Source organism: Parasteatoda tepidariorum, chromosome 2 (assembly GCF_043381705.1).
Source record: "Parasteatoda tepidariorum isolate YZ-2023 chromosome 2, CAS_Ptep_4.0, whole genome shotgun sequence".
NCBI classification, from domain to species: domain Eukaryota; kingdom Metazoa; phylum Arthropoda; class Arachnida; order Araneae; family Theridiidae; genus Parasteatoda; species Parasteatoda tepidariorum.
Window position 1 is genome coordinate 77,601,409 of NC_092205.1, and position 25,972 is coordinate 77,627,380.

A 25,972-nucleotide genomic window follows, 5' to 3' on the forward strand; every position below is an offset into this window, starting at 1 on the left:
TCCATTCTGCTCTGACCAGTAAGAAATATAAAAACATCTCATTTAGATTTTTATTTTATGCATTTTACTCTTTAATAGTCTCCTATCATACAATACTATATAAGGAAAATAGATATTTAATAAAACATTAGTTACACATTTGATAAACTAATGTACTCAATAAAAAAATAAATATTTTGAAGTCAATATATTACATCTATCAAAATAATTTCCTGAAAGTATAGTACATAATTTATTTTATGTCATATTTATAATCACACCAATTTACAAAAATTTACTTTATATCTTTAATTTCATTTGATTTATAGATTATGTATTTCAATATATTATTTTATTAAATATTTTCACTCTTGTTAAATTTTGTCTTAAATAAAAGTAAAACAATTTATTTACATCTTAATTTATAGTTCTACAGTTGTGACTAGAATCTTGAAAAATGTCTCAAAAGTCGACATAAAAGAGAAAAAGGAACATAAAAAAAAACACTTCATACAATTGAGATACTAATGTTTTCATATTAAAAGCTGAAAAGATTTTTTAATTCAGAAACTCATTGAATGAACCTTGACTTTTTATCAAACAATATTATAGAATTTCCTCTCAATATTAATAAAATTGAAAAAAGATAACTAGTATGAAAAATATTAAAACATTTTTTTCTAATAAAATGTCTAATAAAATGTAAATTCAGGAGAATATTACATAAGCACGCTTTTGCACCTGCAAGTAGTTGAAACGAAATCAACCAAACTCTTTGCAAACACACTTTACACTTTAAAATACAACTATTTACAAATATGAACTATATAACAGCAATAACTTGATTAGAAAAATTTGTCAAAAATTAAGTAGGAAATCATTAAATATTAAAAAATAATCATTTTTAACAAGAACTCTGCCTATCTGAATGTTTGTCTGTGTAAAAGTACTGCCCAAATGTTACCTAAAACAGCATAATATGGAACAGCACGAACAAATCTTGATGTTGACCTATCATGCGACGAGTCAATAAAATTAGGATCTAATGTCGTTAAATTACTTATCTCCTGAGTTGTCTCAGCATTTTCTAAATTTTCATTCGAAGAATTAGTTGTTATATTATCACCCATAATAAACTCAAAACCATCACCAAAAGTTTCGAAAGGTTTTGTGGTTTCTAAATTTGAATTTACCGTAAATGTAGGCCAGGTGGCTTTTAAAGATGACCCAGAGTTAAATACAGGAGAGGTACTGGGGAAGAGACCGCTTCTTGTATTTAGCTCAGATCTGGCTTCATTGGTGGCCAATGGATACACTGTTATGTTTTGTATTATAACTCCTTTTGTAACCTCAATTGGGATTTCAGTGGGTTCATATCCTCGAGCTTCCACCTGAAATATTAAAATAATGCATCATTTTTAAAATATAGTACAATTATGTCACATTTCTGTGCACAACAGTTATATCAAACTTTTCCTTACAGCTGATACTGTACAAATATATCATAGAATAACGTGTGCTAGCATGATGGGCCCAAAAGACAAAAAAATCTGATTCCATATCCAAAAGATAACGTATTTTAATTAACCTTATTTAATTATTTATTGTTAAAATTTTTTGTCATATTTTTATAACAGATGAAATAAAAGCATAAATTGAAAACTACGATGAAAGAAGCATTCATTAATTTTTTTTCTCTAAAAAGGCTGTTCAAATAAAATATGTTAAAAAAAAAAAATTTCCAGAGATTTTGAAATTACATTGGATTTTGATTTTAACTTTGTATTTTTTAAAGCACTTTTACTTTCTTTTTAAATATTTGGGAAAACTTTTTGTATACAATATTTGCAAACTTATGGGCAAAAGTTAGAATATTATTGTTATAGAATACGTTAAAATAATATAAATAACATATTATACCATCTGAAAATAAAAGCTAAGTCCTGAACTTTACTATTTAGATAAAAACAAGAAGAATTAAACAGTTGTATGTTATTGTTCATAATTATTCTGTATGATCTAAAACAAAAATTAGTACATTGAATGATAGTTTTATTATAAACCTATCATTTCATATAAGTACTAGTTATTGCTTTATTTACCATTATGGTTCAGTATTCTTACCATAGATCATTTAATACATTTTATTAAATTGAGTAATATAAAAAATTAGTTTCTTAAACTTAATATTTTTACTCATAAGAAAGATACTTTAATAAAATGGTTAGTGTTCAGATAGTAAAAAATAATGCAAAAATTATACCACAAACTATTTGAAATTACAACATGGTACATCACACCCAATATAATTATTTCAAATCTCATTAAGTAAAATAAATGTTAGAAAGCATTTAAAAAAAATAACACTTAATGATATGTTCACTATAATACCAGTTATTTTTTATTAATGCAGTCAATTTACTTATATATTATTTAAACTTTTAACAAATAAAATAACTTCAACGAAATGTAAAAGTACAATTAAAAATTATGCAAAGATGTAAAAGTATATATATATACTTTTATGTAAAAGTGTATATAAAATGTATGTATAAGTATATGCAAGATGTAAAAGTATATATAAGAATTATCTTTTCTGCAATACGAAATGTATTCTTTTGGTTTAATTATTTACTTCATTTACTGCGATGTGATGAAAAAAATAGTGATGGGAAAAAATAGTGATGAAAGTGAGTAAATACTTACTTATCATCACTATTTTTTTAACTTTTTTTTTACATTTTTTAAAAAAATTATTAAAAGCTAGTACATAAAATAAAGAATTATATGATCTGACCTTGAATGCAGAGTTTAATGGCACAAGAACCAACTACACCAGATGTAAACAGCATAATGCAATCAAGACAAGTTTATTAAGCATTATTATAAATTAAAAATAGAAAAAGGAAAGAAAGATCATTTGCCTCTTAGTTTCAAGGAACCTGTGTTAACATAAAACAGATTTATCCCTGATGGAAAATATGATTTGACGAAAAATATTACTTGTAAAATATATGAGCCTGGCAGTAGTATTCTCCAATATTCTCCTCTAGCTGTAGTTCTGGAGCCAAATTCTTTCCCTTTGATTCTAATTGTTGCGTTGGAAACAGGACTTTTGGAAGGATCAATTACTTGTCCCCAAACACCTAAATCAAGAGAAAAAATGATCAATTACTAAGATGACACATCAGAATCAGTGTGACTCTAAGCTAACTCTAACCCATAAAAACTAAACTTTCTTTTTGTGGCTCTCTTCTGAAAAGGTTATACATTCTAGTACGCACGTCATTAGTACCATAGAAGAATAGCCAAATAAATAATTCCTTAAAAAAATCAGTATCGTCTAGGGAAAAAAAATTAATTTTTCTACTTTTTAACATTTTGTTTAGTAATGGAAGAAATAAATTCTTTCAATTGATTTATCTTCAAATTTTTGTTAAACAAAATTTTTGCTATTATCTGTGATAATTCTGTAACATGAAACACATTTAAAAGCAACAACAATTTTTTTTCTCAATTATTTTAAATAAAAGATTTCTTTATACACATTTAAACTATGTTAAACACACTATGTAACATCTAAAAATGTTTTAAAAATGTGTAATACACTTGACTTTTTTTAAATTTTGTAATAAAGTAGTAAAAATCTAAATTGAAGAGTAGTATGTTTACCTTGGTGTGCCTCCTTGAGGTATTGCAGAATGGCAGCTTTGTTATCATTCCAAAACTGAGGTAGAGTGTAAGCTTTCGGATATTTGCAGCAAGATATTTCAAGAGTAATTTCCATGCAACCAGCCCAAACATAATTAAAATCTTGCATACCTCCTAAAGTTCATAAAAAAAGACAAATTAGACATTTATTTAGTGTTAAATATAGAAAACCTATAACGATACACATGCATAAGCTGGATCAAATGATCAGTTTGAAATTTGGATGCAACTCTGCATGAGAAATTATGACACTTTTCAAAATAGACGCTTACAGATGATCATGGAGATATAAAGGAAATTACATTGCACATAAAGTGCATAAAACTTGCATTGCATGCAAAATTATTTTGCATCACCATAACAGTACAGTGTTTTGATTAGAAATTATAACTAGGAGTAAGCATCGTAAAAAAATTCTAAAGTTTAAATAGAAATTAATAAGTTTCGAATTATAACAAGTTATACAAAAAAAGTCTAAGACAGACCACACATTGAGTAAGCAAGCGGTAAGAAAAAGGCATAAAAGTGACGAATTCATGCACTTTTGCATTAGGATGAGTAGAGGAGTTGTGCACATGCTAATGCAAAAATATATGAATCTGCCTCTCGTTTGCCTCTTACTTACCATATGCTCCTTCAGCGTGTGGTTTGCCAAAATACTATCTCTTCTTTCCTTTGTTATACAGGTTAAATCACTTAAGACATTGAAGAATTAAAACATTTGTAATTCTTCTTAAAAACAACAAATGGTTTCACTTAAACTGTCTTTTAGTGCAGTTCATCTCTATTACTTTTCCTTATTTTTTTCTAGTTTTTTAATAGGAGCTGGAGGCTTCTAGGCTTCTATCAATAAAGAGTTCAGATATTCAAAAAAAATTACTTTGTGATGCAAAGTTCAATTTGCAATTTTTATTTAAGCACTACTCAATGCACAGCAAAGCCTGTAATAAATTTTATTAATCGAATGCAATTAATCAATTATAAAACATCAGCAAAATTAAATTTTATAAACATGAAGCAGTGCATATCAAACCCTGCAAAGTTCATATAAAAGAATTTTGAGATAATATGTGAAAAATGAAGTAGTATTCATAAGAATTTTATTAAATTTGTTTCTGAAACAAAGACCCATTTTTGTAGATGAAAAAGAACTTACTAAAATGCATACTATACGAAAATATGTCAAGAACAATCAACCTGAATGATCATCAGAGGAGGTTTTACAACCGGTTAAAAGGAAAGCAATTTTTATCAGCAAGGACAACCAATGACAAACTTTATAGAAAGGAACAGAAAAATGTCATGGTTATAAGTACAAAATATTATTTCTTCTAAAAATGTCAAAATCGACATGGCTGCGAATTGGCATGGGTTTGAAACAATTTGGCATTATTTTCTCCGGCATTTATCCACAGAATAATACAAATACTGAAAACAAAAAAATGCTAAAAACAGAACATGGCTTGTAAGGCATACCATTCAACACCATCTGTTGTTCTGTTCTAGTTTCCTAAAATAACAACAAATTTCAAACTGAGTTTGAAATAATTTGACATTGCTTGTCCTTGCATTTATCCACAGAATAATACAAGCACTACGAGAAGAAGAAATAGTGTACCTTGTAGGGCATACCAGGCAGCGCCGTTTGTTGTTCCATTAGGGAAGGGAGGATTCCCGTCCCTACATGTAACACCTAAATACATGTTCTTGTGATTGAAGGAGTAAGACTCAGCCAAGTGTCTGAACACATTGTCATCAGGAGTGACGGAAGCACTATACATTCTACGGAAATCTGCAAAATTAAGAAAAGATATGTATTGACTATTATGCTTATAATCATTTGCTCTTTTGGCCCCATCAGGGCATATATGTACCGCAGACGAGAACATATATATGACCCGTCTAAAATACCGGGTGAGACACATGTTCCTACCCCCATAACCACCAAATTGTTAATTATATATATTTTTTATAGAACATTGTTATTTTAACCTTGTTTGATCTAATAAAGTCGTAATTTGTCTTTTTATTAGAAAAAGTAGCACTGTTCTTAAAAGGGTTAAGATCACCATAGCTGATGAAACTTTATAAAATCTAATTAAACAATGCCAAGGTAAAATTTATATCGTAAAAATCTTTTTATTTGTTGAAAAATTATGAAATGGTCTCATTCATTTCTATTTCAGTTGTGTAATGTAAAAAAAATGCAAGGTCGTGATTATTATTAAGAAGTTAAAACAAACCATAAAGCTCAATTTTAATTAGCTATAATTTCCTTGCAACCTAAAAAATTCAGTATTTCTACTTTTGGATTAAACTATTTATGATATTATTTAGAAAACACTGTGACATAATTGGGGAATTGGCTTTTGACTTAAATTCTTGTAATTTAAAACAAGGGCAATACTTAAAGAACACCGTGAATCATATTTTAATCAAAATTTTAAAGTTGTTCCTCAGAATTTGAGTTCTTAGTTTTGAAATACGTTGTCAATAAGAACAAAAGTTGAATTTGTAAAATGTTTAAGGAAAGAAATAAAAAAAGGAAACTGGAAGCAGCTTTTTTTTAATGAAGAAAATTACGAAACAAATGTCATTCAAGGAAACATTCAGGGAAATTTTGAAATGCTTCAAAAAGTAGGAAAATTTCCTCACCAAACTTCATACAAAAAAAATTTTGTTGTTTTTTTAATTAAAGACTTATTTTAGTGTATGAAATTGTCGTTACTTTTGTCTCACAATATAAGTGGTTGGCGCATAATAAATGTTCGTAAGAAATAGAAAAAGAAAAAAAAATGATGGTAAAATGGGGAAAAGTAGTTAGTAATTACTTCATTTAGTTATCATGAAATTCTGGAATTAAAGCTATTTGAGGTGTCCTATTTTTAATAATATGAAATGTAAATTAAAATATGCTTTAGCCATGAAACTAGTAAGTTTGTAATTTGCATAAATAGTTTCTGCTTTGATTTCGGAATCGGAATATATTTTTTCAAGAGAGAAGAAACAATTGTTACATGAATGTAGTTCAATTGCTAGGATAATAAATTAAAATATTTTTAGAAGCAAAAAAGAAAGGAAAAAACAATTTGAAATTCTTTATACCCAACTCTTGATATTAGTTATTTAGTGCAGTTATAGATAATAGATACAGATTATAAATAAATAAGAGATTACAATTACTCAATAGAAATATTCATTATGTATAATTATTTTTTTTTAATATTTCTTCCAAAATATATTCTTTTTTCCACTAAGTGTGTATTTTGTTCATGGTTACGCATTTAAATCGTGTTTCCGTAAACTAAATTTAAAATTAACGGTAAATAAAATAAAGTAGGTTGGGCTGAAAAGCAAAGTTAATGGACGAATAGCACTAATTCGCTTAAAAGAAACGTTAAAAATCGCCCCACTAAAATGGATATAAGATTAATTTTGGTAATACGAACAATTGAAATAAAAAAAGCAAGTTATTTAATCAAACACGATATTATTGAAAAATTGGATACCTTCAAGTGACGTCATCGTATGTGTATCTTGGCATTTGTCTATTCAGAAGCCAATCAGGAATGTCAGAAGCCTCGCCACGCACACGCGTGACGTTGCTTACAGGTATCGAATTAAATCACGTGATTAGGCATATCACTTCACTCCTATTTATATTTTCTCTTGAAATTTGATTTAAATCAGAGACAATTTTACAAAATAGTGTCTACAAAATTTAAATTGAATTTTAATTATTACAGGAATTAAATTTTAATTATTACAAAAATTAAATTTTAATTATTACAAAATTTAAATATTTATTCAGAGGCAGAAATATAAAAAATATTCACAACTCTTTAAATATTCATTCTTAAAGCACTTTTTCCCTTTATCTATTGCAATTAACATAAGTAGGCTCTTTATCATACAAATCAATAATGTCTCATCTTATGAAAATTCATGCATAGTTTAATAAATTGAATAAGAATCGAAAAAAATAATGCGTCCTTACTACTGGGGGTATTTTTCGGAATATTGTCAAAAGGATAACTTGCAACCAGAGCCCCTCCATGGAAGTTTGCAGAAAGAACGAATTGTGTGCTTGTAATCCATTCTCTCATGGCTGCTGTTTCCGGTTGTGCTACAGGGTTAGTGCTGGAGAAATAATCTGGAAAATTCCTGTTCAAATCCTGGAAATTTGCATTGCCCCTATGAAACATAACAAATTAAATAAGAATCAAAACATATACTTATGAAATCTCAGAAAATCAGCAGAAAAAAATATATATGCATAAAAGGGACACCGGCGTCCCTCTACATGAAAGGGTTAAGAAAGCTAAAATTAATGGTGTTTGCTAAGTTAAGTTTACTTATTTTTACTTCGTTTTCACTAACTTGCTTTTGTATCTGTGAAGGTGAATTCTTGCATTCAAAATTTTGACAACTTTCCTAGAAGCTGATGTGCTCAAAATTTAGCTTGAACTCAGTGTTTGATGAAAATATAGGTTTTCACCTTTTACCATATCCTATAATCGAAATTTATCGCCATATCGAAAAGTACCGACATGAACAAAAACATGAGAGCCACAAAAGTGTTACTGACAGTAAAATTCGAAATATTACGATTATCAAGTGGTTTAAAAAGGAGAAATAGTTTTATTTTGTCAGACTTGAAATAAAAAACATAGGACGTATCACTTTCGTGATAATTAAACCTTGATCAACACCGTCAAATCTCTCCCCAGTCTTTCAAAAGTGATGAGCCCAACGCTTTATTTCTGGTTAAAAGCAGTTTAGTTCTTTTTTTATTACTACTTGAAAAACATAGGTTAAATTTTTTTATATTTTATAACTACATAGCTGCCAACATGAATAGGAAAAAATCCAGTGGATTTTACTAGATAATATAAATTTAATGATATCTGATGCATTATATACTAAATATTTTACATATAGGGAATTTTAGGGATTTTCATTGTCGTCAAAATACAAAACTTTATTACAATATATAAATGGTCTGCAATATTTTCCTTTATGATTGGCATTAAATTAATTTGAAATGTTTTTACATTATGTTAACTCATAATTTTTAGTAGTAGGAAAGTAAATCATTATTGATAGTTAAACGAATTTATATTTTAAAAAGTGAGAACTGAATTTAAATAAACTGAAATTTTTGAAACAAAGAAAAAAGATAGAAATTTTTTTTTAAATAATTACTATAAGTGAGGCTTATTTCATTATCCATTGGTAATACTTATTTAAATATTCAAGCAAGTAAGTAATGACTTATGTAAAAATTCTATTTCAAGAGGAATTTTTTTTTTTTTTTTTTGAAAACTAATAACCAGAAATAAAAACAAATGCCTTTTTAGAGAATTTTCTAACATTTTCAAAGACCAAGAGAATTTTTATTATACCAGTAGGTAGTGGCAAAATCTACCAGTCTACTGGTAAATCCAGTAGAATTGGCAGATATGCTACTAAATGTCTAAGAGTGCATCGACATTTATTGGATAGTGGGCTCGCATTAAAAAAACAAGGGAACAAAGTGACCGTTTTGATATTTTTCATATCTTACTTACCTAATTTTCCGACCGGAATAAAAACAAATGCAGTTAGGAAACTAGACTATTGTTGTGGTTGAAAGTAAAAAATAGAGTCTTTACATAATTTCAAAGGGTGGCAGATCAAATATAAAATTGAATAAAATTTAAAAGAAATAGCTGACCAGAAATTCTAATTTTGCAAGTGATAAGTCTACTAAAAGTTTAATAATGCTCCTAGTTGTTGTCTTGTTGGAAGATTCCAAAGAAAAATTTTTTATTCCTTACAATTATCTTGTTATACATCCAATATAATGTTCGTTCTAACATTTAAAACATTTTTACAAAGTTTACATGACGTTTCGAATGTAATGACTTGAGACCAGAAGCACAGATATTTCTATACTTTAGGGAAAATTTGAAAATGTTTGTCACACAGTTTAGTATACAACGCAGTTAGCAATGTGTTCTAAAATTATTCGATTTAAATAGTTGGTGTTTGGTAGTCCTCGAATGCTACCGCTTCAAACAGTACTCTGCACGAAACAAGATCAAAAAAAAATTTACTATTAGAATTGTTTTTCATTATTTTTGCGTTATTTACGAACAAAACTCAAATATATTTTTATTTTATAACCGTCGATGAACGGCAGACCCAATTTTGGGTTTACAACTACTGATGTTCAACTCCGTAACCTTGCAATTTTGATCCCAATCCAAAAGACAAGGGAACTCCTGAATCGAGTATTGGGAGAAATTTGCCTTCGTGGAGGGTTTTTTGATGGAGCTAACTCGCATTTGCGTTACATGGAGAGGAAGACCACGGGAACCTCCCACGGTTCGCCTAACGGCAAGGACTCTAACCCATGATCTGTCTACCGCTGAGGATATTTCACGTCAGCACTGTGGTCGGTGCAAGCCGGATCTGGAATTCGTATAGACTGGGATTCTAATCTGGTTCGCCTCATTGGAAGGCGAGCGGTCTATCTCCTGAGACTATATTAATCGAATTGAAGTAATTTGAATAATCTATTCATAAAAATATTTCCTGAAATTTTACAATAAAACCACTTTCCCATTTGTGAAAGCATGTAACAATGAATGGGAAATTTAAAATATATTTAGAAACATAAAACAGTTTTTTTTTTTCGCGGAAAAAAATACTTATTTATACAATTATTATTAAAACTGCGTCTTACCTTCCTTGTGTTCCAGAACATTCTCCCTCAACGGAGAGTTCGAATCCATCAGGATTCATGGAAGGCATGATATGGAGTCTGTTGTTGTCGAGCAGCCACGTTACGTAGTCGTCTTTTCCGTAATTCGTCAGTAGATATGACAAGAGATGCAGCATCATTTCCCTGCCGACAGGCTATAGAAAAAGTAATCAGAAATATCAACAATTAATACCTGAATTTAAACATGCATTTGTTAAAGTTCGTGTCCGGATCCGGTTAGAATGCAGAGGAATTACTTTTTCAATTTCTTTTAACTCGGTCAAACAATAACTGCAGCGAAATACTATGAGCTAATCACTCAGCGTTAAAACTTAAATAAAACATTCAATTTGGAAACCGAAAAGATATATTTCACCATGATAATGCTAAACTGCATGTCGTTGCACAGGGACACTGCAAAAACAATTCATTTTCTATATCCTCGTTATTGCCTTAGGGTTGCTTCTCCAGTTCTTTACAAATTTAAATGCCAAAAAGGAGAGAGAGAAAGATAAAATTACACTACGTTCTAAAAAATTATTTAAAAAAAACGAGTTCCTACAAAAATGGAATTCTAAAGCTAGTAAAGCGTTGTGAGATAGTCGCAGAAAATGACAAAAAGTACTAAATATGAAAAAGTTTGCATTTGATAAGGATCAAATTAAACAAACTCTTGCAGTACGGTTGTTTTAAAAATGTTGAAAAATTTACCGCAATAAAAATAAAGTCTTATCATACTCTTGGTGCTGTTCACAGGATTTCTCACTATCCACACTTTTCCCTTCTCCGTACCTTGCTTTTTCCTCAAGCCAAAGTATTCAAATTTTTTACTGAAACTTACTGGCGGGGGAAAAAGCGAGATCTTCCAAAGTCATGGTAACGGAGAGGAGGAAAATGTGGAGAATGGAGAAATATAGTAACCTTATGATACCTATTCTATTTACAAAGTATATAATTGTGTATTAGTATTATAACGAAAAATTGACTAAACACAATTGATTTATAAAACAGTTTTGTTTTATTACTTTATGACAATTTCTTAGAATTTTTGTTTCGTGAGAAACTGTTTCAAACATTTTCATTAACTAGATATTGGCTAAAGTTTTTGAAATGAAACAATAAATTAAATAAGAAATGATAAATTAATTAAAGTTAAATTGCCACAATGGCAAATTAAAACCATGGTTCAAGCGCTTGGCAAACATTCTAGTCATGTTTATTTTCTTTAAAAAAAAAGCTAAGATTAATCAGTATTTATTTAAAATAAGAGCTCATAAAAAACCCCAAAGAAATTGAATACACGCTACTTAAAGTTTAAGACAATCCTTTTTCTTTAGAAAGCGAACCCTCCAATTAAAATTTACTGTGAGATCGTTAAAAGAAATCGATTTTACGAACTAATTAAAGATGGAAACTTGTTCTCTTTTATGTCTTTTGTACATACTAAAAATAACTTTATGCTTTAAAAAAAACTTACCTGTTTAGGCGTGTAGCCAAATAAAAGAATTTTAAATTATGTGACATTAACAAATTACTTTTCCTTTTAATGAATGGCCTCTTGTGAATGAAGTTTCAAAAATATTGTTCGACAATTACTTTTGCGGAACTACTTCCCAAAGGGATTGAGAATGATTAGAGAATGTTTTCAATGGACTCTTATTTCTGACACGCAATTACACGCAAACGATAAATATTCATCGAATAAAAATTACAGAAGAAAAATTACCATTGACGAATTGTACTAAAAGTAAAAAATAATTTATGTCTATACAAAAAGAAATTAATTTTGTAACAAACAATTTTAGCATTTTATATTATTCCTGTTGCTATACAGACAATCCACATATTGTAATGGCTGCAATAACTCCCGTACCTCGAACATTTAAACCGAACTCAGAAGACGTGGTAATTGAATATCGAGTGGATACTAACTGAACTATCGGGGTGCAACCAACTCATTGCAAGGAAAAGGGGGAATATTAAAACCTCTAGAGGTTAGCCGTAAGTATTTTGACTTCGACGTTAATTTATCTACCAGTGTAGTCACTGTAGTATCACACTGTAGTCAAGTCGTACAGGGAGCAGTTTGTAAATCAATTAACAAAATCTGAACTTTGAGCTGGTTTTTATTATTATTAGAAACAAGCTCTCTATTTTCTTTATTTAAAAATAAATTCTAAATGAAAGAAATGTTCAATTTTAAGAATTCTCGAAATGTGAAGATAACTAGTCGATAAAAATAGTTATTAACAAATAAAATAAGAAGTATGTTAATACCCGTGGATCCTAAAAATCTTTCAGTGGAGTTCCGAGATTTAAGGTTTATTTGTTCCAATTTAAATAAAAGCTTATATGTTCACAATTACTTAACTTTATTCATCAAATCTTGTTTCCACAGGGTTGCCATTTTTTTCTGTTATGGAACCTTTACACTGTTTTTCGAAGTTCTGTCACCAAGTAAAATAAAAAAAGCCTTAGTTTAAGTGCCTTACACTTGAAGCAATGAGATTAATTTAAACTATATATAACATCTTAGCTGTGAAGAATTATCTGGGCTTTAGAACAGACGAATAACTTAAAAATTTTAAAAGTTATTAAAATATTTTAAAAGTCGCCAATTTGGTGACATTTTTCCACCTACATAAAAATTATCAGAATCACTGTCCTATTCTCAGTTTTTGCAAATTTTTATAAGCCTTGGTAATGCAGAATTGGAGTAGATTTTTAAATATTAAAAAATTAGACCACAAACGATATTCATTTTCGCAAAACTGTGGCCTTTCCTCATATTGACGTTTTGCACCATTTTCAAAATAAGCGTAGGCAGAGCCGCTTTTAGATAAGCTAAACTTGATCTAACAGTCACGAAGAACAGTTGCAAACACACAGCAGTTATAAAAAGCTTATTGTTCGCAAAAAAGCATAATTTCATATAAAGACAGGGCCTTCGAAAAACAGCCTTAAATGATCGAGCTTTAAAAATAAAGTTTAATGAATAAAAGTATTCACAAATAAAAGGCATTTTGAAAATAATATGAGGACTGCAATTTTGTCATTATTTTATCATTAAATTAGGTTTTACGTTGATTTTGGAGCTGAATCTAACCTAGCAATTAATTTGTCGTTAGTGTATATACTGAAAATGAGGAGAAAACTAAAAGAGCTAGACGTTTAAGGTGATTATTAGGGTAACTTATGTCCTTATTAACGGATTTAATTATTTTATTTTGGTTTGAAAAGCACGCTGGGAATCAATGGAATTTTTTTAAAAATACATATCCTTCTGCATTATTTTTTTCAATGCGTTGTTATAAAGAAAAATTACATCTCTTTTTTTAATAAAAATGTAATTTTTTTTTATTGGCAAATTTCAAATACTTTCTCATAAGTAACCCGAAATATTAAGAAAATGATAGATTATTGATCGGAACAAAATATAATTACAGATTACAAAAATATGTAAAACAAAACTGTTAAAGCAAAGTCCTAACTCTGGGATTTCCCTTAACTCTTTCAAGGAATTCTAGAGTTCTTAGGAACACCATTTGGGAACCGCTGATTTAGGGTTCCATAACCAAATATTTGAAACCGCAGTTCTCGACTATTTCGCAAATTGTCATTGGGGCGAGAGAAAGATACCTCTAAAAATTCAAAATATTTTACACTTATTAAAATCATAAATTAATTAACTATAACCAGTGGTTGAAAGTAAAATGCCACTCCTGATCTCTATCAACAACAGTCGACTCAAAATAAAGATAATAGTAAGGAAGATCATTGCAAATCCTGTAATCAGGTTAACAACGAAAGGTTTTTACTCAAAAATTTCTCAAACTCAGGAGCTCTTTTGACGTGAGAACCTGGTTTGGAATTATGCAGGTAAGGGAAAAGGGGCATGAAAAGCCCATAAATACGAATCTGAAATAAAATATTCTTAAAATAAATCCATGTATAATTTTTCATTCTTCAAATTACGACGCAAATTACCATACAGAATGAAAGAGAAATCGTTCCAAATATTTTTTTCGTTATATTTTGCTGAAACAAAGAGTATTTTAGCGAGTTTCCTCAAGTACAGATTTCAAAAATATTATTAGTTTCAAAGAGAATAACTTACTTCATTTCCATGCATGTTCGCTACATATTTTAAATTTGGCTTCAGTAGAGGTTCGGTGTTTGGTTCGCTGGTTACCAACATTACCCATAATTCCCTTCCTAAAAACAGATTTAAAAAATCAGTCTTCAATTAATTTTTTTCCATCTTCAATTAATTATATCTTACAGTTCTACATCTAGGAAAAAAAACACAATTATCTAATGCAATAAATAAAATGGTTTGCAAGGAAGTTACACGGAGTGCCAATCGCCGTCACGCTTTTATTTCTAGACTGATAATTTTTTGGTTATTCAATTACATATAAAAAAAATTAGTCTATTTCGCAACTATTATTAAGTTATGAACTATAAAAAAACTACATTTTTTACTTTGGACGCATCGTGAAGTTCGGTTCGTGACCCAGATAAAAAAACACAGTTGGCTGTAATTAAAACGCATATACACTGTTAAAAATTTCTCGGAAAAAATGGTTAAATAACAATTTATGTAATTGTTATTTCACCATATTTAAACAAAACAGTCAAATAACAGTAAATAAGATGGTAATCCAACTTTTCTGAGAAAAAAAAAACGTTTATTAACTGCTTTCACTTAATACGGTTAAACAACCAGAATTTTATCGCACCAGCTAGGCTCAAGTAATGAAGCTACTTAGCTCCTTGCAGCTGGGTGCATATTATAGACGACTGAGCTAATTTGTCGATTTCATGACCGACAGAACGGGTGTTCAATATACCGCAATATTTCCTTCATTACCTTCAATACCTACCTAAGGAAAAGCCTAGCGCCATTGTCCAGTTAATTTTTTTTATTTTTTTTATTTTTTTTTTACGGTTTTGAAACCATGCTTGTTGTAAATGCTTAAAAAACGACGCAGTTTTGTATTTATGGTTTCTAGACGTACTAGTTATAAACGGTTTCAAAACTGTAAAGTAAAAAATGTTCTTTACCGTAAAATTTACGGTTAATCGGATGGTCAGACTGCTGTCGGTTATTTTACGGTAATTTTAGAATGAAAATTCTAGTAGTGTACCCGTAATCGGAAACTCAAATAGTTGCTTAATAAAAGACTAAAACTAAGAGATTAAACTTAAAAATTAATATAAAAATATCATTGTTTTGCTATAATTAGATTCACAGTTCTAATCGTAAAAAATAACCACGTGTAAAATAAACTCATTAAAATTCTTAGAAAATAATCATGTATAAAAAAAATTATTGAGAGCGAGGGTTGTCATAGTAACGGATAACATAAAATTACTATCGCTATTAAATTGAAATCAAGATTTTTTCTTTTTAGACTAAAATAACTTTATAAACCTATATAAAAACAATATTTAAATAATATTGCAAGAATCGCAGAATATTTGTTAATTTGAAGTAAACTATACATTTAAAGTTTAATATATGTTACTTACTTGTGGTCATGGTTTAGCACAATTAATTGCTTTCTTTTTAATTTTGAATTACACATAATAAAAAATAAATAAATAAAAGTTATAAAATTTGAATTTTGGGAAATTTATGTAAGTTAAAGTTAATATATAGATGTCAGAAATAATGTAACATCATGCGATTTATCAACTTTGGCTTTTATGTCAATTTATTAATCAATTTTCTTTCGTTTTTTGTAACCAAATACAGAAACTAAAAACAAGTGTTGGTCGAATTTGACGTAGGCGATGAAACTAATTCCAATACCTATAAATAGGTTTTTAAACTATTGACAAATGGATAAATTCGATTGCTATTTATAAGTTTAAATGTGGAAAAACCGTTTTGAAACTGTAACAAAATATTGATGTGGGTGTTACATACGTGAGAATTAGAGAAGACTATATACAGTAGTTTATTTCGGGAAGGGAAATTGTGTAATTTGTAACCTTATTTGAATAAAAGAAAATTTAAAAAATATTAGTATTTTGAGAATTTTTTATAATGTCGATTAAAAAAATATTTTGTGAAGTTCAATTTCGTATCCATTTTGAATGTTTTACTTCGAATAAAATGCGGGCGTAGTAAAGAAACTGCTTGTTGTAGCTGCAGTACTCGGGTATTTACAAATATGCATGAATATTAGAGAATCAAATTAAAATTTTAAAAAAACTGTAAAAAACACACTGATTTAGTAAAACAAATTGATAAACAATTTTTTTAACACGAAAAGAAAAAAAAATACTGTTTTTTAAGATCAGTTGAGGTAGTTTATATTTCTTCGCCAAATTTTTAATCCCCATACTTTTACTTTACGTTACTTTTAGAAAATACTTGAATGAATTTTAAAATTAAATTCTTTTGCTGTACTTTCCCTTAATAATAATAAATTCAAATCTGGAAAAGCTTCAGTCACATCCAAATACCAGGATTTCGCCCATAAGAACTGTGCCATACTTGGTGGGGTACACCCCAGGTATCTAACGAAAACAGGTATACATTATACTTAATTACTATTTTTATGATGAAATTCAGATTTAAACAAAAAAAAATTATGCAATATTTTTAAGTAATATTTTACAAAAATTTATTAAGTATAAAATATAATTTTTGGATAGGAAGCTTTTAAACATTACAATTTAAATACTCTTTTCATTAAAGAAAAAGAAAGAGATTGTTGCCTTATAAAGGATGAATTTTTGTTTTAATAATTTACACTAACATAAAATAAAATAAAAAGTGGGATATGGGTCAACACTTTTCTTTGTAATGTTTTATTTTACTTTATTAATGATTACTTTTTGTTTCAAGGACGTCTAACATAACCTCCAGTCAAGAAATTTGCGTCTGCCACTGTGAAAGAGTAAAGTTCCACGATGAGGTGGCATGCATTACTCTTGGACATTAAATTATGCCACATAGTTGTTTTATTTATACATTTTTTTTGTATTATAATTTATTTTAGTGTGAAAAACTGTTAATAAAAAGTGAATTACGCCGGAAATTTTCGATTTTTTTGTTCAACAAACGTAAATAAACACAACGTTGTAAGCATTAAACACATTGTAAGCATAACTAATTTATATTCAGCGAATTCTTATCCCATAAATATCCTGCCCGATGATTATTTTTTAATTAAATGCCACGCCTTAGTTGAAGGTTGGAGTTTAGATATTTTATCAATAATGAAAGAATGAATATCGTAATTAGTTAAATTAAGTACCAAATATGAGTGATAAAAACAAATATACGTGACATGTTTTTCTGTATACGACTTTGATATGCTGGATTTACCTGTTTCTGTCGACCATCAAATGCAGGAAAAATTAACAAATTTCATTTTTAAAGTGGAAACAGTGAGAGAGAAATTCATTGCAAAGATTAACACACAGTTGAGGCCATCAATCATAATTTCAAAATAAGTAATTGTTACAGATCTTTCATCTTTTAATTCAGGCGCTAATGTTCAACCCATGCAGAATAAAATAATTCATGGTTATAACTTAAAGCAGAAGGGAAAAACCTCATTCATCTATTTGAAATATAGTCTTCGTTTTGTTTATTTTAAAGGTCGTCTTTATAATAGGAGTGTCTAAGTGTCGATATCTCGAGCAATAAAAAAGCATTAAAACATTGAAAAAAAAAGCACATTGAAGAGAAACACATTGAAAAAAATATTTAATGGGAAGATCAGCAAGCCTTGGATCTGCCCAACAAAAGAAATCAAAGAAAGAAAATTTTAATTGAATATCCCTTTAATGTGTTGACCTACTTTGTTTTGATGGGTGTGGTGTGGAAATAAAAATTATTTTGTAAAAACGTTAGAATTATGTGTTTAAAAGGTGTGAAAATGATTAGGCAAAGTAAATAAATGCTTATAAAATCCAAAGTCATTCACTATCCATTTATTATTGTATTAAACAGCTGACCATGGAGGTCGTCACACTCTACTTTGCCCCAAAATCATTCGCGATAGCGCACCTGGCGAAAATTTTTGCATTTTCGAAAAGTTTGTTATATTTTAGATTCGAATGTTTAACGAAAACAAAATTAATCAATTTAGCATTTTTCAAAAACAATTTTACTTCTAATCGTTTTGAGTGTTATTAGGGGTATGAGAAATTTGTGATTATCAGTATATATCAAAATGAGAAGAAAGAATACTTAGAGCAACGTATGGATAATGCAAAACAATCTGGGTAAAGCACAAATAAGGATACAAAAATGCATGTACGTTTTTGCCTTTACTAATGTCTTTAGTATAGCCATTTTTATGCCTTTTTTTTAGCTTAATTGCTATGGCTTAGCTTTATTTATCAGCATATGTTAACAATTTAAAAAGTATTCGATATGTATGAGAAACTATTTTTATTTATGTAAGCGATATCTATTAAACGAAATGAATAAATATAAAACAAAAAGTCATTAAAAATATTTTATTAAGTTTGATGTGTTTTAAATTCAGTTTTTATCCATTCTATCAAAATTATAAGCAAAAATAAATACTAGTTCAAAGTAAAAAGAATATTATGTTGGTGTAGAGATATCTTATAATAATCCTGTAATTCGCTACTTACTTTATAAAGAATTTCTAAATTACGTAGGCATTAATTCATATATTAAATAAACTTCAAGAAATTTTCATTTTATTAAAATTAATAACAAAAAATAATATCAATAAAAAATAAAAATTTTAAAAACTAATTTGTAATGTATTTTAATAAAGTCAAAAATCAACAAATTTGAATATAATTTGATTATAGTTTATTTGAATATGGTATTTGAATATTTGTTCAAGGAGTTACATACTAAAATATTGTGATAGTTAATCTTATATCATTAGTTTAAATTCGAAATTTTTTTTTAAGAATTTTGATTTTTAAACCACATTCTCCTCCATAAATAAATGCTGCTCATATCAGCTTTAAGCATTTGAAAAACTAAACGGATGAATGTTTTAACAAATATCAAAGTTTTTAGTGAAATTTCTATGAATTTCAGTGAATTAGATTTAAAGTTTAGGGCTTTAATTTTCTTCCAAAAGATATTTTTTGACCCTTTATAGAGCTATTTATTCTAGTAAAGTTTTGGTAAAATATTTTTGAGAATTAAATTAATTCATGAAAAAAACTCCATTAGATTATTACCAAAAAATAATTTGATTAAAACAGTTTTTTTTCGTTATAAGGTAGGAGTTTTCTAAATTTTACCGGCTATAAAGAATTGGTCATAAACTTAAACTTCCCTGGTTACAAATGAACGAAATTATAAAATTCTATGTTTACAACTAGTACAACAAAAAAAATGAAAAGTGATCAATTGAGTGAACGCAAAATGCACAAGAGAAAATAAGCTCCACAGTGTTAGCCTCTCTTCTTGATCTCACGCTAACCCTTACTGGTACCCGTATTTATGTAAACAAAGCCATTTTTTGTTATTTCTGAAGTTATTGACAGATGGCTGCGCAAATGATTGGCGAAAAAATAGCCTTCCATCGCTATTCAAAACTAATGAAGTTGGAGAGAAGAATACTTCCAACGGTTTTATAAAGGGTTAAAGTTTCTTATCAATTGCTTGTCGTCAGGTGCACTTGGAGCCTTTTTCTCCTCCAAAAATATTTAAAAATTGACACCTTTGCATTCGATGAGATTTGAAAAACCTAAAGATTTATCAAATTAAAACAAAGTTGTAGAAGACTTAAAAGAACCTTCATCCACGAAACTAACTAATTGAATACCTGCAAGTGACGTAGGTGACCTGCAGGTAACTGAAAATCGCAGCACTTGTTGATTCAGAAGTCAATCACATTCGAATCCAGCAGTGGACTGATCGTTAAGACACGGTCCCTAGTTGAACACTGAAGTCTAGAATCACTATGCAATCAGTAAGCGGTTGGGTAACCACTTAGATCAGCCCGCGTAGGGACTTAGGGTGATGGGTATCGGTCCACGTTCAACAGTTCTACCTCGTAAAGTGATCGACTTCACACGTAGATCGTCGGGCTATCAAAGCGAAGAAGTCATTCCCTCTGCAGAGGATCAAGGTTGTGATAGCATATCTTCGGATGATCCTCAGGGATGGTCCGACAGTCGTCAATAGCCAATTCTGCAGCTCTAGTTGCGACGTAAATGAAGTACCTACCTACCAATTAGGTTCGACGTCGCTTACAGTTAACCAATTAAATCTGATTTAAATCACATGTTTAGGCATAATTACTTCACTTCTTTTCGAGTTGCGAGTACCCAATTATATTTAACGTCTCACTATTCTTACTTTAAAATTGAAGTTCCTAAAAGTGATTTATCAAATTTAAGCAAAACCATCATAAAATCCTAAAGTAATTTTATAACAGAAGCTTAACGAATATAAACCAAATCGAAATAAACAACCATATCAATAAAATTCGAAAGATGAATTTATGTAAAACCTTAGTCCTCGTTGGAAATTATTGCTTAGCTTAATCTAGTACTTTTAGTAAAATATAAATGAGATTTTTATTTTTGATAACTAAATATTAAAATATAGCTTTCAAGAAAATACAAAGAATGTTATTTTTTTATTTCGATTTAGTTTTCGTGATCTTCTACACTTTCCAACATTTTGTACTTTTTTTAATCCCGGTGGCATAGAAAGTAGCCCGCGTAATGAACTAACTGCGCACAAAATCTTCTACCTCTTCATTGGAGGAAAATCTAGCCCCCCCCCCCAAAAAAAAGTCTTCTTTAAAAGGTCCAAACAATAAATAGTCCGAAGGTGCCACGTCCAGGCTATATGGAGGATGTTCGACTGTATACTTTATTGTGTTATTGCTGTTTTATGAATCGTCGCATTATCCTGTTTCAAGAGCACTTTGCGAGTCAACATGCCAAGTCTCGGACTGATAAGCTTCTTTGACTTACTTAAAAGTTTACAATAATAATTTGCATTAATTGCTCATCGTTCATAGTGGAAATTGATGTACACAACACCTAATGAGACCTAGAAAACACTTGTTCCTTATCAGCTATTATTATTTAATTATTACGCTTTCTGCAACTTCATTAAGAACGTTACGCTCACTAATGATTCAAGCTATTTATAAAAATAAAATAAAACTTTCAAAAAACTAAACACTGCCAAACGATTAGTTAGACTCTATTGATACCATGAAAACGAGAATAAAAGTCGTCTGCTGCTATTGAAAAAGTCTTATATATAGTAGATCCACCTACGTAAAAGTGCATAATACAAATGCAAGCCCAATGAAAATGCCAACTAAATGACAAAACATATCTCTGACATTTCAATTCTCTGACATTTATTAATCAGAACTCTCATAACTGGGAAACTTTTCCATTTATCGCCCAATCGTAAATATGACGCATCAACTCTAGAGGGACACTCGATGTTGATAAAGTAACTATTATTGGATTCTTTATTAATGCTAATATCGAGGCAGAAAAGAAAGAATTGCATAGCTGCTATGGTAATGAAACGAATTAAATATACTTACTCCTCGAAAGAGCAAAGGGTATCACAATTCAAATGAAAGAAACACCGCTGTTTTAACTGAAGAAAAATTATTCCATTTTCTGTCACAATTTTCAATTTGGCAAATGGTTTTGGCAACAGTGATGTGCACTATCATTAAGGTTGAAGAATGTTTCGAAGACATCCTTTGTGAAATTAATGGTAGCAAGCAAATTAAGGAGAGGAGTGTTAATTTATTCTGAGTTGTAAGTACATTTATTTTGAACAAACAGAAATGAGATTTTAATGATAATTGATGTTTGAATTCTAAAAGTTATTCTCTGAATTTGTCCATAGCTAAATAGTTGTCAAGTGATATTTTTTTTAAGTAATTCATTTTATTTTAAATCAACATATTATCCCGCATGAATTGTTAAATTATACATCGTGAATAAAAAAATTTCTTCTCTTCAGGATAAAAGTTTCATTTAAAATGACTGACACCACTATGTTTTATAAAGAACAATTAAATTGATTTTTAAAAGCTCTTATTTAAATTTTTAATAATTGATTTGCAATGGTCAGTATCTTTTAGAAGTAGTGTAATTAAAGGAAATATGATTAAATTTGGTGGATAGTACTTAATTTATAGAAATTTAAAATAGCGACGATTTACTGTGATTATTTGGTACGTCAAATCACGGAAAAAAATGGTCAGTTCGTATACTGTTCTTGACTAGCACCGACCAACAAAATTTTGCAAATTACCCTATGGTCATTTAATTAAAAACTCAATTCGCAACAAAAATAAACAAATTGGGAAAAGCAGTCACCATATTTCAAGTGCTCAAAAACAGGTACCCACTTTCTAGACCTGCCAGACATGAATAAGAAGAAACAGAAGTGGTTTGAAATATAAAACGTAAAGCTGCCAACGGAAAATGGAAAGGTGAAAAGCAAACTAGAAAAACCACAGTAGCTGAGAGAGATAAAAGTTAAAAAACAGAACAACAAAAAACCACATAGTTAAGTTCAATTAGTTCCTCACCATCTCTCCATAGCACGTGGAAATTAATTTTACGATGATTTGCCCCTCCTTTAGTTTTTCCTGCTCTGTTTCTCCATCTTTTTTCTCTCTCGGCTACTGTGGTTTTTCTAGTTTAATTTCTCACCTTTCCATTCTTCGTCGGAGATTTTACGTTTTACATTTCAAATCTCTTTGGTTTCTTCTCATTCACGTCTGACAAGTCTTGAAAATGGGTACCTGTTTTTGAGCACTTGAAATATGTCTACTGCTTTTCCCAATTTCTTTATTTTTGTAGCGAATGAAGTTTTTAATTAAATGACCTTAGGGTAATTTGTCAATTTTTGTGAATTCAAATGAATTAATTTTTAACAATCAAAGAAAATTGTATTAAACTATCAACGGGTACCTCTATATTTCGCAATAAACAGTAAAGTCCCGTTAAACTATTTATGCTACGTCCTAAAATTGTATTCAAATGAGTACGAAAAAAATGAACGGCTGATTGATTTTTCACGAAGCATTTTAACGCTATGCATGTGCATGCTAGATTTTATCTACATATTTTTTAGTTAATGTTTCCCTAAATAACATAGTTGTTTGTGTATGCTTTTATTAGTCTTCGAATTGTTATAGTTTGTAAATGATCAAGATAATAAAGCGTGACGCACGAAGCAAACGGTAAATAGCGCATATCAAATCGAATGAAATAAACATCGAAGTACAAATGAAATAAGCAATATCGAGTAGTCGATGTAATTCTTGGTTTGTTCAACTTTTCAAAGATACAAAAAATTTTATTTATACATTCATGGTGGTTAAAAGCTAAACATAGTTGAACTAGTTGACAATCGTAAAAGGAGTTTGAATCATATTTTTGAGTTTCTAAAAAAGAATGAAAGTGAAAAGGAGTATCAACATATTAAATTTCAACATCTAATTAAAAAACTCCAGATAAATAATTGAACCTAAATAACAAAAAATACTGAAAATCTTTGAATTGCTATTAAATATACATGAAATGCAGAGATCCTACTCAATTTCTGGAGTGGGGAAAAGTTTTCCTTTATCACACTGGGAAACAATTTTTTTTCTGTTGCTTGAGATTTTTTAACAAATCTTAGATACTTAAGTATAGCTGATTTCAAATCATCAGCCGATTTTTCTCTCCACACCACAGCTTTTTTTAATGGCATTTGTTGTCCGTTTATTGACAAAATGTACAAATTTAAAAACGTTAGATATTACAGGTGGTCGCATAAATATTGCGTCATAACTTCTAGAGAAGTTAGGGTACATCATCACAATTAAAACGTACAGAAATGTCATCATGCGCCGTAAGGGATGCTCCCCTATTATGAACTGTTTTTTCGAAAGCTTCTGAACAATCATAATAGAGGAAAAAGACTCTAGCCGCTTAACGACATTTCCGCGCATGGGTTCTTATGCAATTTTAAACCTGATAATGTGCATTAACTCATCTAGAAGTTAGTCGCAACATTTACGCGAACCCTTGTTGTACATAACGTTTTTAAACTTGTACATTTCGTCGAAAAATAGACTAAAAGTGTCATTTAAAAAAAATCTGTAGCTTTAGGAGCAAAACTAATTTCGGATTTGAAATGTCAACACCCGAATTAAACAAGATCAAGTATTTGTATAAATGCAATAAGAAGTTTGTTTCATCTTGATGATTATTTTTCAAAAACAGGCAATTGTCTATGTCCAAAATGTTCTGTGTGTTTGTGGAAAACATTGATCAATTGTTAGTGGAAAATATTGAAAATAAACAGTGATGAATTATGGGGGCAGGCGTGCAGATCCTCCTAGTTTATCTAAAAAGTCATGAGTGAAATTATCATTTTACTTTACCCACTACGGCGAAAAGTTTTGTTACTTTTTTTAAAAAAAAATTCCTATCAATTTTTTTTAAAAAACGCTCTCTTAAAAATCAACAGAGGATACAAAAAAATTTAAACTTCATAGATGAATAAGAATTACGGGGGTAAGCGTGCAGATCCTCCTAGTTCATCTAATAAATCATCAATAAAATTATGATTTCACTTTGTCTACTACTACGAATGCAACAAAAAGCTTTGTTACTTTTTTTTTTAAAAATGTCATATTTTCTTAAAGAAAAAAGCTCTCTTTAAAATCAACAGAAGCTACAAAAAATTGTCGTATTACTTATCCATCTTTTAGGAAAGGTTACTTACAAATGGCAGCCTTTAACATTACGAGAATGCGGATTTTACTGCGTGAAGAAATCCTCTTGAAATATGCTTAAAACATAGTCTTCACGTGTCGGACATACGCGTACCAGCCATAATCTTTTATATTATATTGAAAAAAAGGTTAACTGTAAACAAATCTTCGTCCAGAAGAGAATAAAAATGCACCTTATCGAAAAATGGTATGCTTGCGCAAATCTCTAGTCAAGCAACGTGAACAGAACTGAATATAATCTGGAAGCAATTGCACTCCTACATGTTTTGAATAATGCATTAAAAGCATGCCCTTTAAATTATAAGTGTGGACAAAAGTTGTCACCTAAAGTTCGAACATATTCTCAACGAGGTGCGACACGAATGCCCAAACAGTCGATATGTTTTTCTTGAGAATACGTGATATATTTGACAATTGAGATTAAGGCTTAACGTAAAGGTTGAAGTTATTTTAAAGAATGCGATGCGACATAAGTAAGTTATTAAATAGGAAGAAAACTTTCACTTTCTTAAGTCTATGAACTCCGAGAATATTGAAAGCAAATTTTTACATTTATTTTGTTTTCAATTCAATTTTGCGTTCTATTGTGTTTGTTTTGAATTCAAATTTATTTTGTGTTTGCGTGTAAAATAAAAATTATTAACTGTAGGAAAAATATACTTAAATAATGAGTCTCCCATTTGTTTTGCTAGTTTCCTGTGTAATTTTTTTTTATTATATGTAATGGAGAACTTTGGGCAATATAATGATTAAGAAGCACATTTTGTCAAACCTGATACTATTT

At 29.3% G+C, this 25,972-nt stretch overlaps 1 protein-coding gene across 4 annotated transcripts in view; it reads right to left on the minus strand.

The window, feature by feature from the left end:
• LOC107446375 (carboxypeptidase D) overlaps positions 1-25,972 on the minus strand; it is a 79,117-nt gene that overhangs the window by 13,773 nt on the left and 39,372 nt on the right. For all 4 annotated transcript variants that reach the window (XR_001584376.4, XM_016061002.4, XM_043054974.2 and 1 more), the window contains exons 3-9: positions 14,556-14,653; positions 10,421-10,593; positions 7,688-7,884; positions 5,309-5,482; positions 3,652-3,804; positions 2,983-3,125; positions 1,173-1,370 (exon numbers count right to left, since the gene is read on the minus strand). Coding sequence is in view for 3 of the 4 variants with exons in the window: in XM_016061002.4 (XP_015916488.1) it covers positions 1,173-1,370; positions 2,983-3,125; positions 3,652-3,804; positions 5,309-5,482; positions 7,688-7,884; positions 10,421-10,593; positions 14,556-14,653 (1,136 nt within the window). In the remaining variant the exon portion in view is untranslated. The remainder of the gene's footprint in view (positions 1-1,172; positions 1,371-2,982; positions 3,126-3,651; positions 3,805-5,308; positions 5,483-7,687; positions 7,885-10,420; positions 10,594-14,555; positions 14,654-25,972) is intronic.